This window comes from Micromys minutus (assembly GCF_963924665.1).
Source record: "Micromys minutus genome assembly, chromosome: 33".
Lineage (NCBI taxonomy): Eukaryota > Metazoa > Chordata > Mammalia > Rodentia > Muridae > Micromys > Micromys minutus.
Genome location: NC_137968.1, coordinates 4878579 through 4895630, shown reverse-complemented (window position 1 = coordinate 4895630; position 17052 = coordinate 4878579). Strand labels below are relative to the sequence as shown.

At 46.9% G+C, this 17052-nt stretch overlaps 2 protein-coding genes across 2 annotated transcripts in view; both read right to left on the bottom strand.

The window, feature by feature from the left end:
- The window catches only part of ATP6V1C1 (ATPase H+ transporting V1 subunit C1), a 29765-nt gene extending 29463 nt beyond the window's left edge, over positions 1-302 (bottom strand). Inside the window, exon 1 of the mRNA XM_080909355.1 lies at positions 159-302. The gene's annotated coding sequence lies outside the window, so the exon portion shown is untranslated. The remainder of the gene's footprint in view (positions 1-158) is intronic.
- A 15886-nt stretch (positions 303-16188) lies between these two features.
- LOC308414271 (small ribosomal subunit protein uS5-like) lies at positions 16189-17052 on the bottom strand (the record flags this gene model as incomplete). The annotated part of the gene is made up of 1 exon (XM_080909477.1): positions 16189-17052. The coding sequence occupies one exon, from the start codon at positions 17050-17052 to the stop codon at positions 16189-16191; it is 864 nt and encodes a 287-aa protein (XP_080765603.1).

Below are 17052 nucleotides of genomic sequence, written 5' to 3'. Positions count from 1 at the left end.
CTGCTTCCAAAGACACCAACCCTAGGCCCCGAGATGCTGAGAGCCCGCACCCAGGCCGGCGGCAGGTCCGACGCCACAGTCTAGGCCCCCGCGCCGCCCCCATCCTTCCCCGGCGGCCACAGCAGGGCCGTCTCCCCGCAGGGCTGTCGCTCACTGACCCGGGAAGCTGTCTCGGGAGGCGGCGGCGGCGGCAGGCGCGGAGGCAGGAAGCCTGGCAGACGTTAACCGCTCAGCGCTCCATCCCTCCCGGACCTGAGCTCCGGCCCCTCGGCTTCCTCGACTCCTGCGCCCGGAGCCGGTCACGTGCCCGGCGGAGCAGTCAGCTGACCGCGGCGCAGCGCGCAGCCGCGACGCGGCCCCGCCCCCCGGAGTGGGTGGGGCTGAGAGAGCGCGCCGCGCGGGCTTCCGGGTGGGCGGAGCTTGTCGCTGCTCCTGGTGCACCTGCGCCGGCTGGCCGGCCACCGGAAACGTCCCCGCCCCCCACCTAAGATTGCGCACAGGTTTCAGTCATTCAGCCTCCCCCAAGCTCCTACTCCGACTTCTGCACTGCAAGTTTTGACAGTCCAGTTTCCGAGGAGATCTTTCTAGTAATCGACTTCGGTGGTTTTCATATTTTTCATCTAATCTGGCATCACTTCTCTCCATAAAGTGTTCAGTGACCCCTTTGTTCAGGAACTCCATGTCTGGTTTAGGGGGTACCAAAATGGATACGGGAAGTAAAGGATGGATACGGGAAGTAAAGGAAGGTCTCAGGACAGAGGCACGGACAGGGAAACCATCAGCCTTGGGTTCCAGAATAGTAGATACTGACCTGCTCTCTCAAACCATGCACATCTCATTGGTTGAGACGTTAGATGGTACATATCTCAGCATTTTAAATACTTGAGGATTGGGGGATGTTCTATTTTAATCGTTTTTAGATTTACAGCTTAGCAAAAGTGGAAGGCCGGAGGCTATGGAGCTGTTTGCACAATAACTGGGCCCTCCTGACATTAAGTCCTGGTTGCTCTTAACTAGCGAGTGGAATAGATCTTCATTGTCAACCTGACTGGCTTTAGAATTACTTGGAGACAAGCCTCTGAGTATATATTTGAAGGAGTTTCCAGGCAGGTTTAACTTAGGACATTCACCTTGAATATGGGCAGCAGCAACCTGGACACTGGGAGCCAACACTGAATGGTTTTTCCCCCAAGGGATAGAGAGATGGCTCCGAGGTTAAGAACACATGCTGCTCTTTCGGAGGATCTAAATTCCATAGCTAGCACCCACCTGGAGTGTCTGGTGACTCCAGATATGATGGCTCCATCTGGTCTCCTGCAGAACCTATAATCATATGCACTACCAGAAAGACAATCACACTCATACGCATAAATACAAATAAGATAAACCTTAAAAAATAATAAACAGGCTCTAGGGAGAGAAGGTTTAACAGGTGAAGGCGCTTATAGGCACTTGCCACCAAGCCTGATGGCCTGAGTTGTATCCTCAGAACCCACATAGTGATTCCCATCTCAACATGCAAGCTGTAGCACCCACAAATAAATAAATGTAATAAAATTGTTAAATCATCTTTTTCAAAGGAGAAAGCTAAGCGTCAGCGTTCCTCTCTGCTTCCTGACTAGCAATACAATGTACCCAGGACTCTCAAACTCCTGCCTTCAGTGCTAGATACTCTTACCACCCTGCCATAAACCGAGACAAAAGAAACCTTTCTGTATTCATCATTACTTTTCTATTGCTGTAATAAAGCCCCATGACCAAGGCAACATATTACAGAAAACATGTATTTGGGCTTCCAGAGAACATTCCAGAAAGATAAAAGTCTACTACCATCACAGCAGGGAAGTGTACCAACAGACAGGGGTAGCAACTGGGACAGCTGAGAGCTTCCAAATCAAACCAGGAAGCAGAAAGCAAAGTAAAAATTCGATGAGGCGTTGAACCCTCAAAGCTGCCCACCCTGCGGTGACATACTTCCTCCAGCAAGGCCACCTCTCCTAAATTTCCTCAAACAGGGACCAAGTATTCAAATGCCTAAGGCTGTGCAGGATCCACAAAACCACAGCTTCCTTACTTAAGTTGTTTTTTTTTCCCCCGAAGTAATTCAAGTTGGGATTCTGAAAACCCCACCCCACAGTTACCTGGCAACGGCCAGGGATGCTCCGCCCCAGTGACCTGACACTATAAAAGGGGCTGCTTCCCCCTCTCTCTGTGTACCTGCTCTTTGCTCTCCCTCCTTCCCCCTCCTCTCCTCATTCCCTTTCCCCCTCTCTTTCCACATACTCATGGCCAGCCTCTACTTCTCTACTCCTTCTCTCTCTCTCTCTCTCTCTCTCTCTCTCTCTCTCTCTCTCTCTCTCTCTCACACACACACACACACACACACACACACACACACACACACACACACACACTCCTCATCTCTTTCCTAACCCTGTGCCAAAACCCGGGACACCATCTTTTCTTTTTTATACACACATCATTTCATAGCAACAACAAAAACGGCAAATAATACACAAAATTGTCAGCAAGGAGTGGCCCTCTGGTCTAACAAGCCTGAGCACGTCTGGAGCCTCTGAAACTGGCTTGCAGGGTCTGTGTGAGCGTCTGGAGCTGTGGCTAGAACTGCTCTAGAAGGCTGTAAGTCCAGCCGGAAGAGCCACGGTGGGCGGGGTCTGGAAGACCAGACCACACAGAAATAAATGAAGTCCCGCCTCAGTAGGTTTCAGAGAGGAGCAACGATCCCACTGGGAACTAGAAGTCCTTTTATCCGATTCTGGAAGAGAACAGGGCTGCATTCTGGCTCTGTCGGCTCAAAGTAACAAACTACGTTATACGGCAAGGGATTTCATGACAGTAAAGCATCCAGCCTGGAGAATGGTTATTGCGCACTGAACTTAGCTTTTAATCACGAAGAAGAAATGTGTAAAATATTCAGTTTGATGGAAGGATTGTGAACATTCCTTTTTTTAAAGTTATGATTTATTTATTTGTTTAAAGATTTGTTTGTTTTATGTATATAAATACACTGCCACTGTCTTCAGACACACCAGAAGAGGGCATCGGATCCCATTACAGATGGTCATGAGTCACCATGTGGTTGCTGGGATTTGAACTCAGAACCCTGGGAGAACAGTCATTGCTCTTAACCACTGAGCCATCTCTTCAGGCCTTGAACATACTTGAAGTGGAACATAGATGTAGAGAAAGCAGGTGTTCCACTGATAGCTCCAACTTATGGAAACACAAATTGAAGGAAGTCTGGCTGGGCAGACCATGGCAACCATGGCCAGCGTGGCTCTGACAGCCTTTATCCCCCATTCCCTCTGCCTTGCTAAAATCTGTTAGATCACATTCTTGAAGCCAGCCACCAGGGTCTATTCTCTTATTTAGCCAATTCCTCCTCTTGAGGCCAGCTACCAAGTTCCAGCAGAGGCATTAAAGTCCAGCAATCAAAAGCCCCCTAATTAGGGTGCCCAATTACAGTGAGACATCTCACCCTAACACAGGGTTTTCCTTTGTGCCTTTATAAGCGGCCACAGTTGTCTCCTCTGTCCAGAGGCTGTCCTTTATTCCCCGATGCTACGGGGCAAATACCCTTCCCCCTCTTCCCTGTTCCCTTGCCCTTCTCCCTCATACTCTATCTCCTGCCTTTGTCTCTTATTCCACGATTTGTCCTAGCACAAATGAACCATCTTTGTGCTCAGAGCTCGGATGTGGGGTGTCCTAAGCTCAGAGCTCGGATGTGGGGTGTCCTAAGCTCAGAGCTCGGATGTGGGGTGTCCTAAGCTCAGAGCTCGGATGTGGGGTGTCCTAAGCTCAGAGCTCGGATGTGGGGTGTCCTAAGCTCAGAGCTCGGATGTGGGGTGTCCTAAGCTCAGAGCTCGGATGTGGGGTGTCCTAAGCTCAGAGCTCGGATGTGGGGTGTCCTAAGCTCAGAGCTCGGATGTGGGGTGTCCTAAACTGATACTGATCACTTCATAACTATGGCGGAAAGGAGAGCAGTGCTGAGTCTTCCTTCGAAAACATCTCTTTAGCTCTTAGATGGCTCAGTGTTCAAGAGAACCTGTTGCTCTTCTAGCCAGAGGGCTATAGTTCAGTTCCCAGCAACCCACATGGGGCAGCTCACAGCCTCTTCCAGTTTCGGGAGGCTGGTTCAGTGCCCTCTTCTGACCTCCTTGGACTAGTTTGTGTGGTATTTCCTTGAGGAATGATTGCTGTGGGAAAGCGTAGCCGCTGTGGTCAATACCACCCCTAGGTAGGTAGCCCTGGGTTGTACGAGAAAGCGAACTGAGCAAGCCAGCACACAGGATGCTCCGTGTTCCTGCCTCAGGTCTGTCAGGTTTGTGCTTGAATTCTTGGCTTTGCTTTCTTCAGTGATGGAGTGCACTTGTTGAGAGCATTCTGTCTCAGCTCTGCCCCTCAGCTATTGCCAGGAAAGCTTAACTCTCTATAAAAGGGGCTGCCTGCCCACCCCATCCTGCTCTCTTTCTCTTTCACTTGCCTCCCCTTCCCTCCCTTCACTAGCTTCCTCTCCCCTCAAGTTCTCATGGCCTGCTTCTCTTTCTCTTCTCTCTCTCTCTTCCCCTTCTCCCCCCTCTCTCTCCCTCCCTCCTTCTCTCTCTCCCTCTCTCTCCCCCTCCCCCTCTCTCCCTCCCTCCCTCCCTCCCTCCTTCTCTCTCTCTCCCTCTCTCTCTCCCTCCCTCCTTCTCTCTCTCTCCCTCTCTCTCTCCCTCCCTCCTTCTCTCTCTCTCTCCCCCTTCCCTCTCTCTCTCTCCCCCCTTCTCTCTCTCTCTCTCTCTCTCTCTCTCTCTCTCTCTGCCTCTACTACCCTCTTGATTCCCTTCCCCATGCCCTGAATAAAGTCTATTCTACACTATACACCCTGTGGAAGAGATGTCTCAGCACGGGCCAGCCAGCAGAGGCACCCCCTTCCCCCACACCTTACCAAACCTCCATAGAACATATCCCCACCTCTCTTTATCTGTTTATAAACACATCTGCTATAAGATGAAGTGAGCCTTTTCTCCTCAAGTTGCCTTGGGTCAAGTAGATGGCATACTGAATAGAAATTGTGGAAGCGGATGCCTGTTAAAATATTCTTGGCATAACTGGTTCTTGGAAGGAAGGGGTATGAGGATCCTCTGATTATCAAGAACCGAACTCAGTGAACCTGGGCTCGTCAAGGGGAGAAGAGCCATTTTCCTTTCCTACAGGGGCTGGGAAGCGGGGCACAGACTAATACAATGAGTCAGGTAGGTCTGGTTCTGCCACTTGCTAATGTACATCACTTTAGCCATCTATCAATCCCAATAGGCGTATTCAACAGATTCAGTAGAATAATGTAAAGAATGCAATTAACTAAGCACCTGCCTCCATTTGTCTCCCCACAACATGCTGGCTGGGATGCAATGGCGACTTTTATAAAAAGAATTGGAATACAAGGGGGAAAAAAATGAATCTCAAAAGGGTGGTAACCAAGTTACCAGAACAGAGGCACCCGGCCAGACAGGCAGACAGATGGTGGTTCTGAGCCACAGTGTGGTGAGCTTAACTGCGTGGGCTCAATTTCTGCTCAAGCATTTGAGACGCAGCGAGCCCTGAGCCTCAAAGACGTTGGGGGATTTGCTGTTGCTTGTTGTTTTGCTGGTGAGACAAAGTCTTACGGTGGAGCCAAGTTGACTCTGTAGCCCATAGCCACCTAGAATGCAGGATATCTCAGCCTCCTGAGAGCTGCAATTGCAGGAGGAAGTAAACCACCATACATCTGACTTAAATTTCCTTTAAAAAAATAATAGTGGTTAGAGCACTGACTGCCCTTCCAGAGGTCGTGAGTTCAAATCCCAGCAACCACATGGTGGCTCACAACCATCTGTAATGGGATCTGATGCCCTCTTTTAGTGTGTCTGAAGACAGTTAGCTGTAGTGTACTCATATATAATAAATAATAAATCTTTAAAAAAAATTAAAATTAAAAATAAAGGGTAAGGGGGCCAGGGTATGGTGGTGCATATTTTTAATCCCAGCTTTTGGGAGGCAGAAATGATCAGATCTTTGCGAGTTCTAGATCAGCCTGACCCACACAGCAAGTTCCTAGACCAGATGACGCTATACAATGAGCACTGTCTCAAAAGGGGGTGTGGTGAGCAAGTAGGATAACAGGGCACAAAAGTACTTGCCACCAAGCTGGATGAGCTGCTTTTCACTGCCCGGATCCCCATGGTAGAAGGAGAAAACTGACTTCCTCAAGCTCTCCTTTGATCTCCATGACACACATGCAAGCATGCGTGTACAAGTGCACATAGAAATAAGTAAGTAGAAATTTTAAGACTTTTAACTTTAGCCCTTAATTATATCAGCTAAATTATATAGCTCATACCTGCATTAGCTCATACCTGCAGTCCCAGCACTAGGGGACTGAGGCAGAGGAGTTGCTATGAGTTTGAGGCTAGCCCAAACTACATCGTGAGGCCCTACTTCAAAAAACCTAAATAATAAATAATTACATAGATAGATAGATAGATAGATAGATAGATAGTTGGATGGATGGATGGATGGATGAATGGATGGATGGATGGACGGACGGATGAATAGATGGATGGATGGATGGACAGACGGAGGAATGGATGAATGGCAGAAGGATCACAAGTTTTTTGGTTTTGGTTTGGGGCTTTTTGTTTTGTTTTCTTGTTTTTTTTTTTTTTTTTTTTGTTTTTTTTTTTTTTCCCCAATGATGGGAATCTGACCCCAGGCTTTTTTTTTTTTTTAATTGGATATTCTCTGTATTTACATTTCAGATGTTATCTTCTTTCCCCAATTCCATCCCCCCTCCCCTTCCCATTGCCTCCATGAAGGTGCTCCCTCTTCCGACTACCCTCTCCCACCTAAGTGCCTCGGCATTCCCCTACACTGGGAAAATGAGCCTTTGCTGGACCACAGGCCTCTCCTCCCATTGCTGCCAGACAATGCCATCCTCTGCTACTTATGCACCTGGGGTCATGGGTCTCTTCATGCAAATTCATTGGTTAGTGTTTTAGTCCCTGGGAGCTGTGGTGGGTTGGATAGTTGATAATTTTGTTCTTCCCATGGGGTTGCAAACCCTTTCAGCTCCTTCAGTTCTTTCTCTAGCTCCTTCATTGGGGTCCTCATGTTCAGTCTGATGGTTAGCTACAAGCAACCACTTCTGTATCCGTATGACTCTGGCAGAGCCTCTGAGGAGACATCCATGTGTGGTTCCTACCAGGAAGCACTTCTTGGCATCAGCAATAGTGCTTGGGTTTAGTGGTTGCATATGGGTGGGTCCTATATTAAATTCCTAGGCAAATGGATAGAACTTGAAGCCATCATCCTGAGTGAGGTAACCTAGTCACACACACACACACACACACACACACACACAAAAAAAAAAAAAAAAAAAAAAAAAAAAAAAAAACACTCATGGTATGTACTCATTTATAAGCAGATACTAGCCCAAAAATCTCAGAATACCCAAAAAATAATCCACAGACCTTATGAAACTCAAAGAGAAGGAAGACCAGGAGGTGGATGCCTCAGTCATTCTTAGAAGGGAAAACAAAACGTTCATGGGAGAAAATAAAGGGACAAATAGAGGAGCAGGGATTGGAGAAAAAAATCATCCAGAGACTGCCTCACCTGGAGATCACAAGTTTTAAGCCACCCTTAGCTATACAAGACTCTGTCTTAAAAAGGGAGAGGGGGCAAAGGGGAGGGAAAAAGCTGAGCTTAGTGGAGGGACTGTGGAGACTAGGGCAGGATGACTGGGATTTCAAGACCTGTCAAGGCTACAGAGAGTTCAATGCTAATGTGGGCAATTAGTAAGATGCTGATTGAACATATTAGAAGAGGTGACACCAGTGTTTGACTGTGCGTACAGCTCTGTTACAGAACATCTTCACAAGCCCTGGATGATTCAAGCCTCAGGGCTCAAACAAAACGTCTTTGCAATATTAGAAGACAAATTGCAGGGTTTTTAATTTGTTGAATCAAAATGTCTTAAGAAGTAAGCATTCTACACACAGAGCTATTATATTTTTGTTTGTCTGTCTGTCTGTCTGTCTGTCTGTTTGAGGCAGGAAGTTATACCATAACAGGCTTACCCAGCACTCACTATGTACCTTGCTCTCTCTGGCTGGCCTTGAAATTGTGACAATTGTGTGTGTTTGTCTTTCAAATGTTAGAGACTTCTTATTTCTTTCCAGTAGATCTAGCTGGGTTTCATGACTTTCTTTTCTTCCTCATCCTTTTCCTCCAGGTAGCTGCTGAAGTTTGCAGGTTGCCTGTTTTGGTAGCTTGAATAAAAATGGCCACCATAATCTCATATATTTGAATGCTTAGTTACTAAGGAGTGGAGCTGTTTGAAAGGATTAGAAGGACCAGGAGGTATGAGGTAGGTGTGGCCTTGTTGAAAGAAGTGTTTTACTGAGGGTAGGTTTTAAGGTTTCAAAAGCCCACACTAGCCCCAATCTCTTTTGAGTCAATTTTAAAATCTTTTATTCGTGAGATAAAAAGCCCAAAAAGTGTATCCTAATTCCCTTGTGTCTTCTGTCACCGTGAATGAGCATCAACATTCCAGTACAAGTGTTATGATCTGAGGAACTGTCACCATGAAGTCACACCATGCAGCAGATCTCAGTTTGAAGATTTATTGGGGGAGGGGGATACAGAGGCTGCCCCTAGGTGAAGGGGGAGGGAGGAAGAGAGCAGGAAAGGGGGAGGGGCCTTTTATAAGGGGGCATAGCACATGCGCAAAGGGGAAAATATTCAACTTGTGGTGTCAGAGGGAAAGCGTAGTATCTTGGCAGCCAGTGTCAAGCAATTAAAGGGCAGAAAAGGGGAGAGGAATGGAAATTGCAAATTCTCCCTTTTTGGATCCTAGTTGGCCATGGCTTGGATTATCTAGAGACATAGGTAGGGGTGGGATGAAGAGTATCAGGTGGCACATAAACGTCTCTGGTGACCAGCCATTACTGAGGGCCATTACTGGGAAGCTGATAGGGCAGAGAAGGCAAAAATAATCTAGGAAAACAAGTAATTTTAGTTCTGGTAACTAAGTTACTCTGCTTTCGAGAATTGCAATTATTTAACCAAAATAGAGGAGCTTTTTAAAAGGATGTGACCACAGCTTGTTTATCCTCAAACATAAACAAGATGATGGTGGGAGATGCTCAGCTCAGTAGCAGCACGGTACTTCCAGGCAGTAAGACTATGGTCTGACCTCTTCCCACAAACTCATGCTAAAATTGAATTGCCATTGTAGCAGTGTTGACGGGTAAGACCTCTAGGATGTGATTTGTGTCACCTAGTGGATTAGTTGGTTTTGTGTCAGCCTGACACAAGCTGGAGTCATTTGGGAAGAGGATCACTGAATTATGAAAATGGCCGTAGAGCATGTTTCTGGTAATGATGGATGTAGAAGGGCTGTATAGTGGGTCGGTCTGATGCTGCTTGCATCAGATGCTAAACTGTGTACCCCAAGATCAGCAGATCCTCATGTATACCAGCTTCTGTTGTATAAACCTCATCCTTCAAGTTATCTGTGATTGGTTAATAAAGATGCCTACAGCCCGTAGTTGGGCAGAAGAGAGGTAGGTGGGGCTTTGGTTCCCAGGCTTAAGGTTTGAAATGAGGACCAGGAGAAGGGAGAGGTGGAGGAGGAGGAGGAGGAGGAGGGGAAGGGGGAGGGGAGGGGAGTGGAGGGGGGAGGAGGAGGGGGAGGGGGAGGGTAGTGGAGGGGGAGGAGGAGGGGGAGGGGGAGGGGATGGAGAGGGAGGAAGAAGAGGAGGAAGAAGAGGAAGAGGAAGAAGAAGAAGAAGGAGGAGGAGGAGGAGGAGGGGGAGGAGGAGGAGGGGGAGGGGATGGAGAGGGAGGAAGAAGAGGAGGAAGAAGAAGAAGAAGAAGAAGAAGAAGAAGAAGAAGAAGAAGGGGAAGGGGAAGGGGAAGGGGAAGGGGAAGGGGAAGGGGAAGGGGAAGGAGAAGGAGAAGTCACCATGAGGTGAGTGGATCATAAGCACGTGGCCATAAGGGCCAGCTAGCTCAAGTAAGAGCAGCCTCGGCAGAATGACAAGTGATGTCTCGGGGTTACTGACAGGGGAGTAGATAAAATAGCACAGAGGCCTGGTATCTGCCCAGTTCTAGTGTTTTAAGGTTTTTTATAAATCTAAAGGTTTTGTGTCTTTATTTGGGAACCAAATAAATGATCTAAGGTCAGATTTAAAAAACAAAAAGAACAAAAAAAAACTTTACCAAAACAGCTCAGCCCACTCCAGGTGGTGCAAAGCCTGGGCGGGTGGTCCTGAGTTGTGTAAGAAAGCAGGATGAGCAGGCCAAGAGGAGCAAGTCACCAAGCAGCACTCTTACACGGCCTTGGCTTCAGCTCCTGATTCAGTTTCCTGCCTTGAATTCCTGCCCTGACTTTCTATCACGATGAACTATGATGTGGAACCCTTCCTAAGTTGATGTTGGTCTTCATCTTTTCTAAGAGCAATGGAAACCTAAATTAGGACACCAAATCATGCCTTTAATCCCAGCACTCCAGAGGCAGAGGCGGGCAGATTTCTGTGAGTTCAAGGCCAACCTGAACCGTGACTTCAGAGAAGCCAGAGATCTTCCAGTCACCCACACATTTCATAAGAGTTTTTATCCTGCTTTGGGTTTATAAGATTTATTTATTTATTATATATAAGTGTAGTATAGCTGTCCTCAGACACACCAGAAGAGGGCATCAGATCTCGTTACAGATGGTTGTGAGCCACCATGTGGTTGCTGGGATTTGAACTCAGGACCTCTGGGAGAGCAGTCAGTGCTCCTAACCACTGAGGCATCACTCTAACTCCCTGCTTTGTGTTTATATTAGCTTCTTTCTACCTCCAGAGACTGAAACTGAACTTATTTTCCAAGGTTCAAGTCAAAGTCTAAAATGATCCTGTCATACAAGTTGGGCCAATTAAAACCAATAGCTACTGTGGTTAGGTGTTGACATCGTGTGAGCCACTGTATGGTCCATTAAATGTGGATAGTAAATCCCACCTCACTGAGTTAAGTCAATAAGCTGATCTATATACATAGGGTATACCCTGAAGTCTGTGGAAAATGCCCAATAAAAGTTGATTGAGATGCCACTGAAATGTCACAATGACACTTCGTGACTCATCCAGATTGCTGCGTCTTGAGAACACCTGAGAAAGAATAAGAGGGAGGAAGTAGTTTGGTGAAAGAGACACCCAACCCGTTCTTCCCCGAATTTCTTGGCTTGACTTTCTGAGCCTTAGGCAAACAAAAAGGTTTGTTCCTAATGAGTCCTAACCCTGGTGAAAGACTTCTCTTTTCATTTCTGTGATGTGTGCTATTACGAATCCCGTCACTTCCCGGTTCTGGGCTCCGAATGTGGAACTCGGTGTGCACTGGGATCGTCCACGTTCTTTCCAAGGTGGTAAATGAAACCGGGCTGCTTAAAAGAAAGCTCTGTCTTTTTTTTTTTTTTTTTAAGATTTATTTATTTATTATATATGAGCACACTGTAGCTGTCTTCAGACACACCAGAAGAGGGCATCAGATCCCATTACAGATGGTTGTGAGCCACCATGTAGTTGCTGGACTCTGAACTCAGGACCTGTGGAAGAGCAGCCAGTGCTCTAACCACTGAACCATCTCTCCAGCCGGAAAGCTCTGTCTTAGAGGGTAGTGTTCTTCTCCAAGTCTCTCTCATCGTAGGGGTTAGCAGTCCAGAGCTGGGAGAGCAAATAAATTCATTCCTCTTTTCGAACTAGGAAGGAAGGAAGAATGTTCGGTACAGCCTCCCTGCGACTGAAGCAAGTGTTCCAAGTGTTGGCTGTGTTTTAAGACCCTGCCTCAAAAACAAACAAAACCAAAGGGGTGCCCCCCCCACCCCACATGTCCCCTCTACAGAAAAGTTCCTGTTTCTGGAAACCAAAAGCAAGGTAAGAAAGGATTATTACCTAGGAATGTCAAATTTGTGGCTTTCACACTAAACCTGTGACATCCTTTCATACAAACCAGTGCTGGAAAACTAGCAATTTAAATCTTTGAACTGTGCGGCAGGAGGGCATTAAAAAACAAAACAAAACAAACAAGAAAAAAAAACCCGAATTCACTACAACAGCTCATAAGACTGATTTACATAATAAATATTAGTTAATAAAGATAACTTTTAACAAGAGCTGTTTAGAACCTAAGGGCCTCTAGTCAGCCCTTAGTATGTCAAACATGGCTCTGGCAAACCTTGCCTTTCTCCCTCCCCCTTTCCTTCTGCCTTGCTAAAAACAGACTACATTCCTGAAGTCAGCCACCAGGGTCTGTTCCCTTATTTGGCTAATTCCTCCTCCTGAGGCTGACGACCAAGGTCCAGCAGAAGTACTAAAGTATTGAAGTCCAGCAATTAAAAGCAACCTTTGGGTCACCTAATTAGCATGCCCAATTACAATTAAACATCTCACCCTAACAAGGGGCTCCCCTTGCACCTTTATGAACTGCCATTTTCCTATATGCCACATCTAATCACCTCTCTATCCAGAGGCAGTCCTTTGTCCCCTCTGGGGCAAATACCCCTTCCTCTCCTCCCTTGTTCCCTATCCCTTTTCATCTCCCGTCTTAGTCTCTTATTCTCTGCTCTCTGTCCTTCCAGGGCAAATAAACCCTCTTTGTGCTACGAATTTGGTTTTGGGGGTCCTGGACCAAAACCAGTCCTTTCAGAACCTGCTTTAAAAGATTCATCTGGTCCAAGCAAACCCTAAATATGGAGCTTTGAGGAGCACGGGGCCCCACTGGACCTGAAGTGACTGACATTCTGACTATGGGAGGTGCATCGGCCAGAGGATAACCAGAAGGCTACATTAGCATGCGTGTTCCTCTATCTCTAACGTTCTCTTAGGAAATACATCGCAGCGAGGGCGTTGTTTGATTTCAGACCCAGACTGACAGGGGACTGAGGTGCATATTTAACATATCAAAGCAGCGTGCCCTCCAGGTTCTTGAAGGACCTTTCAGTCACTTCCTGGCATACCCTGCCCTCAACGCTGAACTTTCCAACCTAGACCCTGGGCTGCCCTTCCCCCCCAGAGGCTTGTCCCCAAAAAATTCATCAACACACACACACACACACACACACACACACACTTCTCTTCTCTCTCTTAGTGCATGCCCACTACCCCCCAACCCTGTTTCTCCATGGTGACTTTTCTGGCCTCTGTCCTTGGGACCAGTGAACTTGCCCACCCAAGAGCAGCCTCCCAATAAACCTGCCTTAATTCTCTAATCTGGCTTTAATTGGCTCATTGGCAGCCGAGGAGAAATAACCTATCAGGGTATCTGGGGGGTGGGGCATGCCAACGTATGTTCCTGAGTAAGGTACACCTTGTTCATTCCATTCAACAGATCTGCTATAAAACGAATTTCTTGGGGAAGGGAGAGGAGTGAGGACCTGGGAGGGATAGAGGCAGACGAGTGGACATGTGGACAGACAGACAGGAGCAGAGCCATGAGGGTAGAGAAGTAGGAGCAGAGAAAGACAGAAATGGGGAAGAGAGAGACGGACAGGTAAATCAGCCCAGGCAGAAATGGAGCTTAGACAAAATGCTAACACCAGAAACACACAGCACAGGAGTGATAGTGTGTGTGTGTGTGTGCGTGTGTGTGTGTGTGTGTGTGTGTGTGTGTGTGCGTGCGCGCGCGCGCGTGTGTGTGTGTGTGGGTGTGGGTGTGGGTAGGTGGTTGGGGGGGTCCTTTTATACGAAGCTTCTCCCCTCCCCCACCATGTCTGGCTTCAAAGTCCTAGGTACAAGTCAATTTTCTTGACTATAGTCATAATTAAAATTTCAAGTTCATGCCAGGCATGGGTGTTATAGTAGCATGAAAGGTCCATTAGAGGAAAATTGTTGTCTCCTAGCCAAAGAAATGAGATTGTTCTACCTCTGGGTAAGAACATGCCATTGTTTCTGCCCTAAAGAATTAATGGGGGTGGGGGACAGACAGAAAAAAGTCAATTTGCCTAAGACTATCCAATTTGCCTTCAGGTCCTGGAGTTTGTGTGGTCCCAGATAAGTAAATTTTAGCCCGTGGAGGTGCACACCTTTAGTCCCAGCATTTGGGAGGCAGATATAGGTGGATCTCTGTGAGTTTGAGGCTGGCCTGGTCTACAGAATTCCTTCCAGGACAGCCAGGGATATGCAAAGAAATCGTGTCTCAAAAAACAAAATGAGAGCTTGTCTGGTTGGTTCAGGAAGGGGAAAGTTATCCTTTTCCCTCTCTTCTGTCTTCTATCCGACCCTGGCCAGAACAGAAGTCTGCTTTTCCTGGTTCTTCGGATTTTGTTCACTTTTCCTCTAAAGCTGCCCTCCTTGCCTTATGGCTGTTTGTGCAGTGGCTGGTTTCCATGTTACCCAACTCAACTGGCAAGGATTTTTTGTTTCTCTATTCTCTCTGTGTGTGTGTCATTCATCTATCTATCTATCTATCTATCTATCTATCTATCTATCTATCTATCATCTATGTATCTATGTATCTATCTATCTATCTATCTATGTATCTATCTATCTATCTATCTATCTATCTATGTATGTATCTATCTATCATCTATCTATCTATGTATCTATCTATCTATCTATGTATCTATCTATCTATCTATCTATGTATGTATCTATTTATCTATCTATCTATCTATCTACCTATCTATCTATTTATCTATCTATCATAAATCTATGAATCTACCTATCTATCATCTATCTCTCCCCTTCTAGCATCTGCTAAGTTTTACCTGCCCTGGGGTTTTCCTTTTAAATTCAAATTGCTTCTGTTTGAATCCTTCTGTTTCTTTGTATGTTTGGCTGGTTTTGTAAGACCCAAATTGAGTCATATCTATTTGAGGCTCCCATGAATGAGACGAGAGATCGGGAATCAATGCAAAAGCAAGAAGTTTATTAGTCCAGTGCACTGGGGTGGCCTACATCCAGAGGAGATGCAACTCTGAGTCTCCCGTCAGTATAGTTTTTATACACTTAGTAACGGGTGGGCTACAGCAATGGTGACCATGAATGCAAGCATTGGTGGGTTTAATTGACTTTCAAATCAATTGTCTGCTGCCAACATGGGTTGCATCTCAAGACCCCTCCATTCCAGGGCTGTCCAGATTAGACACTTCTCCCTGGGAAGAAGTACTGCTTGGCGCCTGCCTGGGTCATATATTATGGCTCTTCCCCTACATTCCAGGGGCTGCACAGATATGGTTGAAACACTCCTTGGAGGGGGCAGAACTGCAAAAGCCCTTAGCGGGAAAGGGGAGCTTCAAGATCCTCAGTGGGAAGGGGAAGCTGTAAGAAGGGTGTGGAGCTGTAAAATCCCTTAAGGTCCCTCAGTTTAAGAAAGGGTCTTATGTATCTCTGGCCTGGAACTCACTAAATAGAAGAGGCTGGCCTACAACACAGAGACCTTCCGGCCTCTATTTCCTGATTTGCTGGGGTTAAAGGTTTGAGCTATCATTTCTAGTTTAACTTTATTCTTAAATTTAAAAAAAAAAAGTACATATGTAAATACACACATGTATGTGAGTGAGTGTGTGTGTGTGTGCGTGTGTGTATATGTGTGTGTGTACCAGTTTGAGCTGCCTGTCATGAACACTATGCTAGGTCTTCTGACAAAGCACCAAGTTCTTTGACCACTGAGCCATCTCTCTAGCCACTGCCCTAGAAATTCTAGGACAGACCTTGATTTCCTTAGTATCATAGTGACAGAGGCCTCTAATCCCAGACTTAGGCAGTATATGCACAAAAATCACAATTTCAAGGCCACCACAGGCAACATATTGACACTCTGTCTTGAGTGAATGAATGAATTCAGTTCAATAATAATGAGAATAAAGATATAATTTTCACCTTCATCCATGTTCTCTGATCTTTTAACATAAAGGTCTCTGGCCTCCAGGTTAGGAATTCTTGCTCTAAAAGTCAGTGGCTTGTTTATTTTGAAGAGGTGTAAACATTGCATTATAGCTGGCCAGAGCAGTCCTTCCAGTATAAACAGGCTGTTTCTTTCCTAAATATGGGGGGGGGGGGCTGATTCACCCCAAGCTGGCCTCAGACTCTTTGAAGATGATATTGAACTCTTTTTTTTTTTTTTTTAACAGATTTGGTTCATTTATTTTGTCTTTTATAAAAACCCTTATGTAGTAGCCACAGCTGGAGCCTGGGTCCTCTGAACAGAGACTCTGGTGTGGGTTTTCACAAGATGATCAGTGAATTCCTGATAAGGAGACTTGGTGAACACAGTTTCTTTCCAGAGGTCAGGGATCAGGTAGCTGTAGGTCTTTGAGATGGCATCAAAGGTGGCCTTGGCAAAGTTGCCCAGGGTGGCAGTGCAGCCTCTGGCTGAAGTGTAGCAGTCATCTATACCGGCCATCATCAGAAGCTTCTTGGGCACAGGAGCAGAGACAATGCCAGTGCCTCTGGGGGCAGGAATGAGACGCACCAGCACAGAGCCACAGCGGCCTGTCACCTTGCATGGGACAGTGTGGGGCTTGCCAATCTTGTTCCCCCAGTAGCCTCTCCTCACAGGGACGATGGAAAGCTTGGCCAGGATAATGGCCCCTCGGATGGCAGTGGCAACCTCCTTGGAGCACTTAACACCAAGACCAGCGTGACCATTGTAGTCCCCGATAGCGACGAAAGCCTTGAACCTGGTCCGCTGGCCAGCCGGGGTCTGCTTCTGCACTGGCATGATTTTCAGAACCTCATCCTTTAGAGATGCACCCAGGAAAAAGTCGATAATCTCAGACTCCTTAATGGGCAGGGAGAACAGGTAGATCTTCTCCAAAGACTTGATCTTCATGTCCTTAACCAGGTGGCCCAGCTTGGTGACGGGGATCCACTCCTTGTCTTCAGCTTTACCTCCACGAGCCCCGCGGCCTCGACCATGACCGCGGCCCCTAAGACTGCTCCCCAATCCTCCACGGAAGCCGCCAAGGCCTCCTAAGCCTGGGCCCCCGGGTCCTCCGGGCCCTCCCGCTGCACCGGCGTCATCCGCCAT